This window comes from Myxocyprinus asiaticus, chromosome 1, assembly GCF_019703515.2.
Source record: "Myxocyprinus asiaticus isolate MX2 ecotype Aquarium Trade chromosome 1, UBuf_Myxa_2, whole genome shotgun sequence".
Taxonomy (NCBI): Eukaryota; Metazoa; Chordata; class Actinopteri; order Cypriniformes; family Catostomidae; genus Myxocyprinus; species Myxocyprinus asiaticus.
Window position 1 is genome coordinate 27,188,541 of NC_059344.1, and position 12,439 is coordinate 27,200,979.

General features: G+C 41.2%; 1 protein-coding gene across 9 annotated transcripts in view; it reads right to left on the reverse strand.

The window, feature by feature from the left end:
- The window catches only part of LOC127456337 (probable E3 ubiquitin-protein ligase HERC1), a 67,678-nt gene that overhangs the window by 37,911 nt on the left and 17,328 nt on the right, over nucleotides 1–12,439 (reverse strand). For 4 of the 9 annotated variants that reach the window (XM_051725054.1, XM_051724983.1, XM_051725308.1 and 1 more), the window contains exons 23-36: nucleotides 11,325–11,607; nucleotides 10,137–10,257; nucleotides 9,970–10,021; nucleotides 8,945–9,213; nucleotides 8,555–8,779; nucleotides 7,934–8,054; nucleotides 7,607–7,844; nucleotides 7,262–7,431; nucleotides 6,982–7,137; nucleotides 6,806–6,912; nucleotides 6,586–6,699; nucleotides 6,071–6,241; nucleotides 5,726–5,965; nucleotides 5,510–5,593 (exon numbers count right to left, since the gene is read on the reverse strand). In XM_051725054.1, the coding sequence (XP_051581014.1) occupies nucleotides 5,510–5,593; nucleotides 5,726–5,965; nucleotides 6,071–6,241; nucleotides 6,586–6,699; nucleotides 6,806–6,912; nucleotides 6,982–7,137; nucleotides 7,262–7,431; nucleotides 7,607–7,844; nucleotides 7,934–8,054; nucleotides 8,555–8,779; nucleotides 8,945–9,213; nucleotides 9,970–10,021; nucleotides 10,137–10,257; nucleotides 11,325–11,607 (2,351 nt within the window). The remainder of the gene's footprint in view (nucleotides 1–5,509; nucleotides 5,594–5,725; nucleotides 5,966–6,070; nucleotides 6,242–6,585; nucleotides 6,700–6,805; nucleotides 6,913–6,981; nucleotides 7,138–7,261; nucleotides 7,432–7,606; nucleotides 7,845–7,933; nucleotides 8,055–8,554; nucleotides 8,780–8,944; nucleotides 9,214–9,969; nucleotides 10,022–10,136; nucleotides 10,258–11,324; nucleotides 11,608–12,439) is intronic. The other 5 variants (XM_051644262.1, XM_051724898.1, XM_051725081.1 and 2 more) reach the window with 4 other exon arrangements.

The following is a 12,439-nucleotide window of genomic DNA, read 5'->3' on the forward strand; positions in this document are numbered from 1 at the left end:
CCATCTCCGCACACCACTCCGGGAATGAGGGCGATCCATCTGACTTCCATCCCCTTAAAATAACCTGCCTACCAATCATAACGCTGGTCAGAACCCAATTTTTTACATGTTTATCCCCCATACTGATGGCCGCCCCATCACCCAAAATACAGAGTCTGGGGCAAAACGAAATTTGAGTGCCCAATATGTCACATATAAAACTCTGAACCTTCAACCAAAATTCTTGGATCTTAATACACCCCCAAAAGACATGGGTTGAGTCTCCATCTTCTGATTGGCATTGCCAGCAGGTGGGTGTGTCTTTAAGACCAAGCCTACACAATCTAGAGGGGGTCCAATAGAATCTATGTAAAATCTTGAACTGCATAAGGTGCACCCTTGCATCTCTAGATGCAGACTTGATGTTTTTTAGAATCCTAGCCCACACTTCCTCTAATACCAAGTTTAAATCTTTCTCTCATAATCTCTTGATAGAAGTTGAAGCTCCGTCCCCCAGACTCTGAATTACCAGGGAGTAATACACTGATGCCTCACTACCTTTTCCAAAAGCAGTAATCACCTCTCCCAGAGTATCTGCTGCTTGGGGGGGGGGGGGGGGAGTGTGTAACTCCCAAAAACAGCACAGAGCAGGTGGCGCAGCTGTAAATACCTAAAGAACTGATCTGGGAATCCCAAAATGTTGAACCATATTTTCAAAGGATCTCAACACTCCACTCTCATATGTGTCACAGAGTGTAGTAACCCCCCTCACAATCCACTCTGTCAAGCAGAAGGGGGACTTATTAATACATAATTTAGGGTTCAGCCATATGCTCGAGGCAACATTTAAATAAATGTCCAAATTAAACACTCTGGACACTTTTGTCCATACCAAGTGCAAATGCGAGATAACGGGGTGTAACTTAACTTCTCCAATTAGTCTGATAGAAAGACTTTGCAATGGTGAAATAGGGGCAAGAACTTCCTGTTCAATACACAACCAGGGAGGGGCTCTCTCAGGTGGAAGTGACCAATGAGCCAAATGTCCGAGACCGAATGCATAATAATAAAACAAAATCTTGGGTAGGCCTAGCCCACCTTTGTCAATCGGCCTATGTAACTTATTGAAATGTAATCTAGGACGTTTACCATTCCAAATGAAGGACTTCGTTATGCTATCAAATTACTTGAAATAAGAGAGGGGGACATCTACAGGGAAAAATTGTAGCAGGTAATTAAATTTTGGAATACAATTCATTTTAATAACATTAACCTTCCCAATCATAGATAAATGTAATGAGGCCCACCTGCCCACATCGCTCAAAAACCTCTTTATTAAGGGGTCAATAGTAACTAACTAAAACAAATTTGCTGGGAATAAAATACCCAAATACTTAATGCCCTGTTTGGGCCACTGAAGGCACCCGGCTGAAAAGCTGTTACTGGGCAGTATGCTGTCAGAGCCAAAGCTTCGGATTTAGACCAATTGACTCCTGAGAACTCAGAAAAGGAATTAATAATTCTGTGGAGGAAAGGCATAAATCTAGTGGGGTCGGAGACGAATAATAAAATATAATCAGCGTAAAGCAAAATCTTATGCGCCACACCTCCCACCACCACCCCTGGAAAAAAATCTAACCTTCTTATCACAGCTGCTAATGGTTCCAGGGAAAGACAGAACAATAATGGGGAAAGAGGGCAACCCTGCCGGGTGCCCCTATCCAGAGTAAAATAATCTGAAATTAGTCCATTTGTTTGTACCGTCGCTACCGTGTGTCTATAAAGTAACTTAATCCATCCAATAAAAGAATTCCCGAACCTGTATATTTCCAAAATCTTAAAAAGATAATCCCATTCTACCATATCAAATGCCTTTTTGGCGTCAAGTGAGATGGCAGTGACCCGAGTCTGATCATTCGCCACTGCCCACATGACATTAATGAAATGCCTAATGTTATCAGAAGAGCTGTGGCCCCGAATAATCCCCACCTGATCTATATGTATAAGAGATGTCATAACTTTACTTAATCGGTTAGCCAGAATTTTTGTCAATATTTTTACGTCTAGCTGGATCAGGGAAATTGGACGGTAACTCTTACACTCGCTTGGATATTTGTCCTTTTTAAGAATCAGATCTGATCCGGGCTTGTGTCATGGTTGGCGGAAGCTTTCCATTCTTTAATGATTCCGTATAAACTTCTAACGAAAGTGGAGCCAGTTCTGTAGCATAAGATCTAAAAAATTCAGCAGCAAAGCCGTCCGGCCCCGGAGCCTTGCCTGTAAGCAAGGCCTTAATTACCTCGCCAAGCTCCTCCAAGTATATCTCAGAATGAATATAATTTTTTTGCTCAGTTGTCAGTTTAGGGAGTTCTAATGGTTCCACAAAGCTTCTAATATCTTCATCAGTAGACAAAGACGTGGAGCTAGAGAGATCAAGATAGACTTCTTTAAAAGCATTATTAATATCAATGGCAGGGGTAAAAATTTCACCACCAGCAGATTTCACAGAGGGAATGGTAGAAAAAGACTCTCTCTGCTTTATATATCTAGCCAAAAGCTTCCCTGCTTTGTCCCCAGACTCAAAGTATGACTGTCTTGCCCTGAATAACCAAAACTCCACTTTCTGCGACAAAATAGTATTATATCTATATTTCAATCGGGTCAATTCTCCGAGGCCATCAGGTGACATTCGGCGCTTCAGCTCTGCCTCGAAACTTTTAATATTCCCTTCCAACTCCACGAGTTCTCGTGCTTTGGATATTTTGATGAATGAGGCATACTGTATGATCTGTCCCCCAAGAACCGCCTTAAGTGCCTCCCAAGCAATGCCCACAGAGGATACTGAGGACCAGTTTGTCTCCATATAAACACTGATTTCAGCCTTTAACATTTGTTGGAATTCAGGATTTTGCAAAAGGGATACATTAAAGCAGCAACTATATGATTTATTTTTCTCTGTATGTGGCAACACCTCTAAACTCACCAGGGCGTGATCTGAGACTAAAATGTGTCCAATTGAGCAAATCAACAACAGATGAAATGAGGGACTTAGATTATATATATATATAAAAAATCTATTCTAGAATAAGTCTTATGGACTGATGAAAAAAAATGTATAGTCCCTACCGGATGAGTTCAAAATTCTCCAAATATCTGTAAGACCAAGATTTTTACACATCCTGTGAAGCGTCAATGTTGCTCTTGGGGGCTTACACACTTTTGCTTCACTGTGATCAAGGACTGAGTCCATCAATAGATTAAAGTCTCCTCCCAATATTATATCATGAGGTGCCAGAGGTTTGCAACATCCCTTTAAGATTTATAAAAAAGCCCCGATCATCAGCGTTAGGTGTGTAAATATTAGCCAAAATCAAACTTTGCCCCTGCATTTCTGCTTAAACAATAATGACTCTTCCTAACTTATCATTAATCTGTTTGAGACATTTGAATTATATTGACTTAAATGAGTTCAAATATAAGTTAAAGTCTTACCATTTAATGTAATTATTTCTTATTTACTTTTTTGTAAAAAATTTGACTATGTAATAATTTTTTTTTCTATTTATTTTTTATTCTATTTGTTTTATTCTGAAACCCGGTTCTGTACAGTACAGTGGTCAACTTTTGTTGTGCTTAATAAATAAAAGAAAGAAAGAAAGAAAGAATTGTAGATGCTTATTTATCAGTGTAATGACTCCCCTGCTCTTATTTGAGCCAGCACTAAAGAAAACATGTCCACCCCATATCTTCCCAAATTTTTCAGCTTCCAGCGGGGAAACGCTCTATCATATTTCTTGCGTTTAAGAAATAACTTTCCTTCTTTTTATGGGGTGCCCCAACCCATTCACATTCCACATGGAAAGAGACAATCCACTCATACTAACATTTGACACTGACATATTAGGAAAAAAAATAGATTGTGTGTCAAAAATAAAATGATAAAGACCACATTCCACATCAGTGCCACAATCAAACCCCAAACTTCCCCCCGAACCAAAAAAACAGAAAAATACAAAAACGTGCGAATTAACCCTGTGCACGACAGCGCCAACCGACTTCCATCTCTCTAAACTCAAACAGTCCATGTACGCCTACGAGAGCCCCCGTGACAACTTTGCCATCGGATTGCTCAAGTCCGGTGATTCTATAAATTTTTTTTAAAACAGAATTACACAACAGAAGATAATCTATAAAACAAACTCCAGCCAATAGGCGGGATAAACACAAAGAACATGTAGATTAATCCACATAACTGTCCCGAAGGTGTGTTCCTCCACAAAACAAGCTCCAGCCTCTAGTGGAACCAGCACAAAAAAAAAAAAGGCCATTCAGTTTCCTCGGAGAGTCACACGAATGTACAGTGAGCCAGCCCATTCAACTGCTACATGAGTGCAACAAATGACCCAATCACTCCAATGTCCTGCAAGAAATACTCCACAAAACAAACTCCAACCAACAGGAGGCATAAGCAAAAAGAACGTGCAGATTCATCCACAAAACTGTCCCAAAGGAGTGCTGCTACACAAAACAAACTCCAGCCGCCAGGCGGAACCATCACAAAAAGAGACAAAAAAGGCGCTCAGATTCCTCAGACAGTCAAGTGAATGTTCAGTGAGTCAGGCTCACTTGGCTGCAACGTGAGTACCACAAAATGACTAAGTCAGTCCACTGACTTTATGAAGGACATGTAAATACTTTACAGCCATCCTTAGTATCTATTCTCAATTTGTCCGGGAACATCAGTGCAAAAGCGACCTTCCGCTGATGTAAAAGTTTCTTGCATTCCTTGAATCAACCACGTTTCTCTCCTCGAATTCGCAAAGTCTGGGAACAAGAAAATGCTGTGGTTCTTCCAAGAAAGCCTTCCTTTACTCCTCGAGATCTTTATCAGATGATCTCAGAAATTTGGCCTGAATTGATCAACGTATTGCAGCAAGTTCCTCCAAGTCATCAACGACCTTCGTCAGCATTGCCGATGCGTTAAGCAATTCTCGCCGAATTTCTTTCACCTCTCCGGCCAAATCGACTCCCTGACTTGAGGCCTCCGTAGGGGTGTCAGCTTGAGCACGTAAGTGTCTTTTAATGTCTCCAGAGTCTGAAGATTTTGAATTCTTTGACATATTGCCTTTCTAGAACAGTTATGGATCAGGGTGTATAGAGTCTCACCGGTTTATATCATTAAAAGTATCAAAAATAGCAAAGTGCGCAGAGCTTGCCGTTCACATGTCCGAACCTCGCATGGCGTCATGTGACTCACGCAATTTCCATTTTTAAAGAACACAACGGTTTCAAAATTCACATTTAAGGTATGACTGTGTATAAATTGTGTTGTAGAGCAAACCATGAAAGTTTCTTCAAGTAAACCACAGACCTTACTGGAAACCCACTGGAAATGCCCAATGAAAAGGTTAATTCCCTTTCATCTCTTTTTTTTTAGATAATAAAAAATAAATGGCCAGTACCACAGATGTTACATCAACATCATCTGCTCCCCTTATTCTCCTTGCTTTCCTCCATCTCTTTGTCTCACCTTTTCTCCTGGGTTGCTGCTGTAGAACATGACACAAGGGTAGAGCTCCGAAGCATCAACATCCTCAAAGGCCAGTTTGGGTTCCTGCAACATAAAGGCATCATGGTTTAGAACATAAAAATAATAGGAGGTCTATGATACGAATTGAGTTAATTAGAGAAAGTTGCAGGTTGTCAAAATGGTTGACAATGTGTTTTTGACTAGGCAGCACAGCACCTCTCCATTCTTGCCAAAGGACACAGTCCTAGCCTCCATGTCCAGCACACAGGTGATGTAGTCTCCCTGTGTGTAGCTGGACAGCGTGAGGGTCTGCTCTCCATTATGGTAGAGGTTGCCACTGTATGCGCGGTAGAGCCACATGTCTGCCGTTGTGCGGTGGTTGAAGTCATGCACGGGCCAGCGCGACACACCCACACATGTGCCCTCATTGCCACGATTTTCCTTCACAATATAGAACTGAAAACACATAATACGCTCTTACACTCACATAGACAGAGAAAGACATGTATTTAGATACTGGATTGTGTGGAATGTGTGTGCATAGAAGAAAGTGAGTAGAACCTTCCACTGGTAACAGCCAGATGAAATGCCAGTGGAAGCTAGACCGTAACCTTTGCCCCCACTTCCATGAGTCAGTCCCTGTCCACTTTCCACTACACAGCACTGAGCCTTCTCAGGGTCAAAGGTCACCTCCTGGATAGGCAAGTTTTCCTCTTCCTCCTCTGTCTCACCCTAAGACAGGTCCACAACCAGCAAAGTGACCACAGAATGGTGAATGTTGGATTTTTAAGGGCGAGTTTGCTAAATTATAAATTCTGTTATCATTTACTCACCCTAATGTTGCTCCAAACCCATATAACTTTCATTCATTGAACAGAAAAGGAGAAAAGAATGCTGACACTGCTCTTTTTCCACAGAAAGAAAGTGAATGGGGACTGAGACTGTCAGTCCAAAACATTCCACCTATACATGTCCTTTTGTTTTCCACTAAAGAAAGTCATCCGAGTCTGGAACAAGATGAGGGTGAGGTTAATCCTACACTAGACAAACACAAAGACCGGCTGTATCTCCCTCACCTGTAGCTTGAGCTCCTGCTCTCTCTCTTTCACCTGCATGGTGTGTTTGGCTTGAGCAACAGGAGCCTCCCACATACAGTCAGACAACAAGGAAAACAATCTCTCCACCACCTGCCACACATAGACAAATCAATTAAGAACTAAAACACACTGTCCATTAGAGAGAAAGAGAGAAAAAATAAAAATAAAAAAACCACAACATGGGTGTGTGGAGTCAGACCTGGGTCATCTGATGGTCCTCCACACTGCTCTCACAGGCAGGAAGTACAGCTTCCAGAACATGCAGGGCTAACAGACGAGTCCTCAAATTACCAACCAATGGAATGCCTGAAAAATACATTTCTAAGTATAACAACACTTAGACAGTTACAAGTTAATGGGTTGGTGAGCTGTTACCTGAGCAGCATTTCTGAGCAGCAATGTTGAGAAGAACTTCAGTCCATTTAGGAGATGCCATCTTGGACTGGATGGCTTTGGAAGAGACGACTCGACGCAGAAACACCAGGAAGTCTCCAAGGTGCAGTTCTGCAGTGTGTCTCTTTCGTAACAATGCTGCACCACAAAAAAAAAAACAAAAAAAAAAACAATATATAAAACCACACAACAGAACAACTTTGTGACTTGGGTGTGTGCAGGTGTGTTACTGCGCATGCATGGTTGCTGTTGAGTGTCCTACATCGGAAATCTTTTTTCTGGACATCTGCGCAGTCGTCAGTCTTCTCCTGAAGATCTGGACTTGCACTGAGTGTGCTTCCAGCAGCCTGAGACAGCAGAGTCTTCAGCTGACTACACAGAAGGTCCAAAAGAGACTGGACCACCTTTGGACTCAACCTGTCTGCATATGTTCTGATAGGGACAGAGCAATAGTCAGTGAGCTCTAAAGGCCAAGAACCAATGTGTTTGTGAAGTCTTAACAGACGGATGTCACCATAATCTCAGAGTGAGTCTAGAAGACATTTGATCGGTTTAGATCTTAACCAACTATAGAAAGTCAGAGCATCTGTGAAGTAATGTGGCATACCCGGTGCTGATGGCTAGTATCTGCAGCAATCTGGTGCTGGCTACTTTAAGAGCTGTGCTGAGTTGAGAGCCCGCAGGCTTGTGCAATAGTTGCAGAGTCTGTCCAAGGAGAGTTTCGGTGCCACAAAGCTGAGAGAGAACATCCAAGAGGCCACTGGAGATAGCCAATGACACGTCCACAGGCTGGTAACGCACACTTAAAGCGAAGACTGTCACCAAGAGCAGCCTCTGCTGGGCCTCTGGAGACACACAACATTTTAAATATACATGATGTCATACAGGTATGGAGTCTAATCTCTGTATGTATATGTTTGTTCAGACACAATACCTATATGGTGCTTGTTAGCTTGAAGGGCTCTCTCTAATGTGACTGACAGCTGCTGGTATATCTTATGCACAGCTGTCTGAATGTCCATCTGTATACATTTCTTGGCTGCTCTGACTTCATCCTATAAGGAAAGACAACGCACATCACTTGCAAAACCAGTAACAAATTATAACATTTAGCAAGTCTTTTTTCATGCCCAGTCAATAGGACATAATTTACCTGGCAATTTTAAATAATTGACATGATTTATTTTGAGGGAGATTCTTAGTGTATAGTATATAGAGTGAATACTGTAATGTATAGATGGAGAGAATTTGTTTGATACATTTTATAAGCCTCAATGTTCTCCCAAATATCTAAAAACAATTGCTCATCCTTTGTCAGTAACCAAAATAACTTCTAAATGCACTCATATGGAGTCAGTATAATCTACAAAAAAGTCCATTTGAAGCTCAACTCAGCTTGACACTGGGCCAATGAGCAATACTATTTGTATATTATAATATATTGACATTGTTGTGGCATAATAGTCAGATTATAATCAATATTATGCCACACACTCTGCGGTGCCTCTTATCTGAATCAGTTCAATTCAAATAGAAATGTTTGCTAAATAATTACCTGGTAATGGTGTAGTTGGACGCTCTCCCCCTTGAGACCCCCATTGCTGACGGCACCCAGGCCAAAACACCCAGACAGGAACTGCAGTCTGACTGATGTTAGCAAAGAGGCAGAGTGAAAACTAAGGCATGTCTGTCCAGCTCCACTTGCAGTGCCTGCCTGACTGCTCTTCTCCTCCATCCCAGAAATTAACACCACAATCTGATGAAGGGCCTCCAGACGCAACTACAGAAACAAAAGAAAAAACAAACATAAAGGATAAAATAAGCAGATTCTTCTTATATAATGTGAGGGAGGTAAAGACAGATAATGGGATCTTTAGTAAATGTTTTGTAAAAAATTGTCAGTGCATGGAAATACAGTATACTGTATGCGAGTGAGGCCACATACCTCTGCTCGGCTCTGCTGCTTCTCCATGGCTATAATAATGGCTTGTGGGCTGGTAGACACACTCTCTTCTGGTTCTTTAAAAGCAGGGGCATTCCCAACATCTCCACTGATGAAGTTCACTATGTTCTCGATGAGTGCATGGAGCCTGAGAGAGTGGTTCAGATCGAGGTCTGACTCCTCATAGAACTGTGGAGAGCTGTATAAACACTCATGGGCCAATCGTCCCCCAAACCAGTCAGCAGAAGAGTCTGGAGAACTGTAAAGAAAGCCTAGAAGACAAAAGACACAAAGTGATTCATCATTTAGTCAAAGCTAATTGTAAGCAGAGTAAATTCCTATGCTAACGGTGCCCAATCCTGCTCCTGGCACTACGCTAATGGTGCCCTCCCGCTTCCTGCAGCGTTTCATTTCACACTTTCCTGTAATGTTCAAGTGCACCCCAAGACCTTATTCAGCTATTTCAGGTGTGTTTTATTAGAGTTTATAAAACTTTGCCAGAAAGTGGCTTTCCAGAAGCAGGATTTGGTGGGTCCTGTCCAATAGAAAAATGACAGGGGCAAATATGAATTTTTTTATAGCAAACAATAACAATGTCTGAAAATACTGGGAGTTTAAAACTCGTTTGAATTCTGTGGATATCTGCAGAATTCTGTGGCCACACATTCTGTGCAGGCCTGCACACGAATAATGAATACTGTGTTAGAGTGGTGCGGATCAGAATTATTGTTTAGCAGATTGTTTCAAGCTTATCCACAAAGTAGCATGGGGCTGAATTTTGGCAGACCATGAAGAGAATACAGAGGAAAGACAGATGGCAAAAGGAAATCACTGTTCCCTCTCATTTTATACCCACATTTGGCCAAGAAGAAAATAGACTGACACCCAAAGCTGTCTGCGTTACATTACATGTGTACTTCTACAAACAGTCACACATTCTTGCACAAATATAAAGATTAACAGAGCAGTACACTGTGTTCCAGCAGAAGTGTTAGAGGGTCTAAGGGTGTTTGGGGAGGGGCTGTTACCTCTTTTTTTAGGAGTGAAAGCTAAATCCAGATCCACATTCCTCCTTGCATTCTGAAATAAGCCACACCAACAGGTTGCATGACTACAATTCAAACTGTCATACAAAGAGTAAAGCAAATAAGATGGGGGGACATATGTGTGTGTGTGTCTGTGTGGTGGAGCTCACCAGTGAGTATCCCTCTTCATCAGACTCTGGCTGAGACAGATCAGACTCACTTCTGGATTTTGTGAGCCTGTTACTGGGACTGTTCTGAATGGATCGACTCTCAGCTGTCAGGCTCTCGCTCCTACAAAACACACACACAAAATTAAAAAAAAATATAAAAAAAATTATAGTTCCTAGGAGTTCACATAACGCATAATCAAGCCATTAAAAGAATATTCTGGGTTCAATACAAGTTAAGCTCAATCGAAAGCATTTGTGGCATAATACTGATTACCACATACATTTATTTTGACGTGCCCCTCCTTTTCTTTAAAAAAAGCAAAAAATATGGGTTACACTGAGGCACTTACAATGAAAGAGAATGGGGGCCAATTTTTTAACGTTAAAATACTCACCTTTTTAAAAGTATAGCCACAACATATAAACAATATGCGTGTAAACATGATTTTAGCATGATAAAATCACCTATTAACCTTTTGTGTGCAAAGTTAGAGCTAAAGTTAGTTACAATTTAGTTGCCATGACGACTTTACAGCTCAAATAATAGATTAACAGATTTAATGTAAGTGCTTTTATAGAATTATAAGCTTCACATTTCTGTTTAAACTCTCAAAAAATTGTCCCCATTCACTTTTATTGTAAGTGCCTCACTGTAACCTCAATTCTTGCTTTTTTTTTTTTTAAAGAAGAGGAGGAACGAGTCTAAATTAATTTTTTGTGATAATCAACATTATGCTGTCGATTGAGCTTAACTTGTATTGAACCCGGAATATTCCTTTAAAAAAAACATGGCCCAAATACACAGTAAATCAATGTCACTAATGAATGACTTTTTTTTATTTCTTGAAAAGTATCACAACAACCACTGCTTTTAAACTGATTGTAACTGGGTCAGCCTCAAAAAGGTGCTTCAGAATTAGGTCAGCACACAAGGTCTTTGGCAACTGGGTAATGTGAAATCTGAAAAGTAGGTCAGGCATTCCTGATCAGGATGTAGCAGAGCATGCACTGGAAAAGAGGTAAGAGAGTTCAGCGAGAACTTCATGCTTCACAGATAAGGGTTACGATTATAATAGGTTCGGTTCAAAATATTAATTAGCGTTAACAGGGCTCAATGTGCATCAGGATAAAAGGTATGCTTGCACTTGTTTTATCAGCTTACTGATAAAACTTGCTGATGCCACTCACCTAGTCATAAACCCGCCTCCATCCTGGTTGACCCCGCCCATCAGCGGCTGCTGGTTGATGTGCTGTGTGAGTGGTGTGCTGACAGCCAGCAGGAGCATGGCGCAGCGGTGGATGACAGCATTGCATGCGGTGGTGTAAAGATCCTGTCCTTCCTGAGGGACAGTGCTGCTCCTGCGCTCAGGCATGGGCTGAGCAAGCTCCTCCTGTATGCTCATGCTGCCGATTTGATCCCTGTCTCTCCCTCGCGCAGCCTCCCGTGCTGATAGAAAACATTGAAAGATTTCTGTGTCCGCCAAGACATAAGACACAGAGCAGTCGAGTTAGGAAAGCAGCCAAGAAGCATGCTGTTTTAAAGTTTCTAAGGCTGGTTATTACACAACGCCATTGTGCCATTCTTCTTTTTTCTATAAAGACATAGTGAGGTTACTGTTAATCTATTTGTTTGGTTGTATTTAAGGGAAAGTTCACCCAAATGCCATTCCAAACCCATTTGTGGTTATTTCTTCTCTGGAACACAAAAAGCAGATTTTTCATAGAATCTTTACACAGATCTTTTCCACACAACGACCGTTCACTGTGACAAAAAGAACCATAAAAGTAGCTCATATGACTCATGCACTATATTCCAAGTCTTCCAAGACAGATATTTATGTTGTTATTCACTGATAAGCTTCCCCTTTGTCGACTGCGTTCAGATAAAAAAAAAAAATGGGTCCTTGTGAATAATGGTCTGTTACTGTACGAAATTACTATATGGATTCAGAAGACTTGGAATATTGTGCAAGAGTCATAAGGACTACATTTATAGTTCTTTACTGTGTATTTTTTTTTTTTTTCTTTTGTCCTTTTTGGAGCTTGACAACTGTGGTCACTATAAACTGTCCTTCTATGTCAGGGATGTCAAACTCAGTTCCTGGAGGGCCGCAACCCTGCAGAGTTTAGTTCCAGCCCTGCTCCAAAATGCCTCCAAGTACTCCTGAAGACCTTGATTAGCTGCTTCAGGTGAATTTAATTATGGTTGGAGCTAAACTCTGCTGGACTGTGGCCCTCCAGCAACCGAGTTTGACTACCCTGTTCTATGTAAAAGAGCAGCATGAAGATTCTTCTAAAATTCT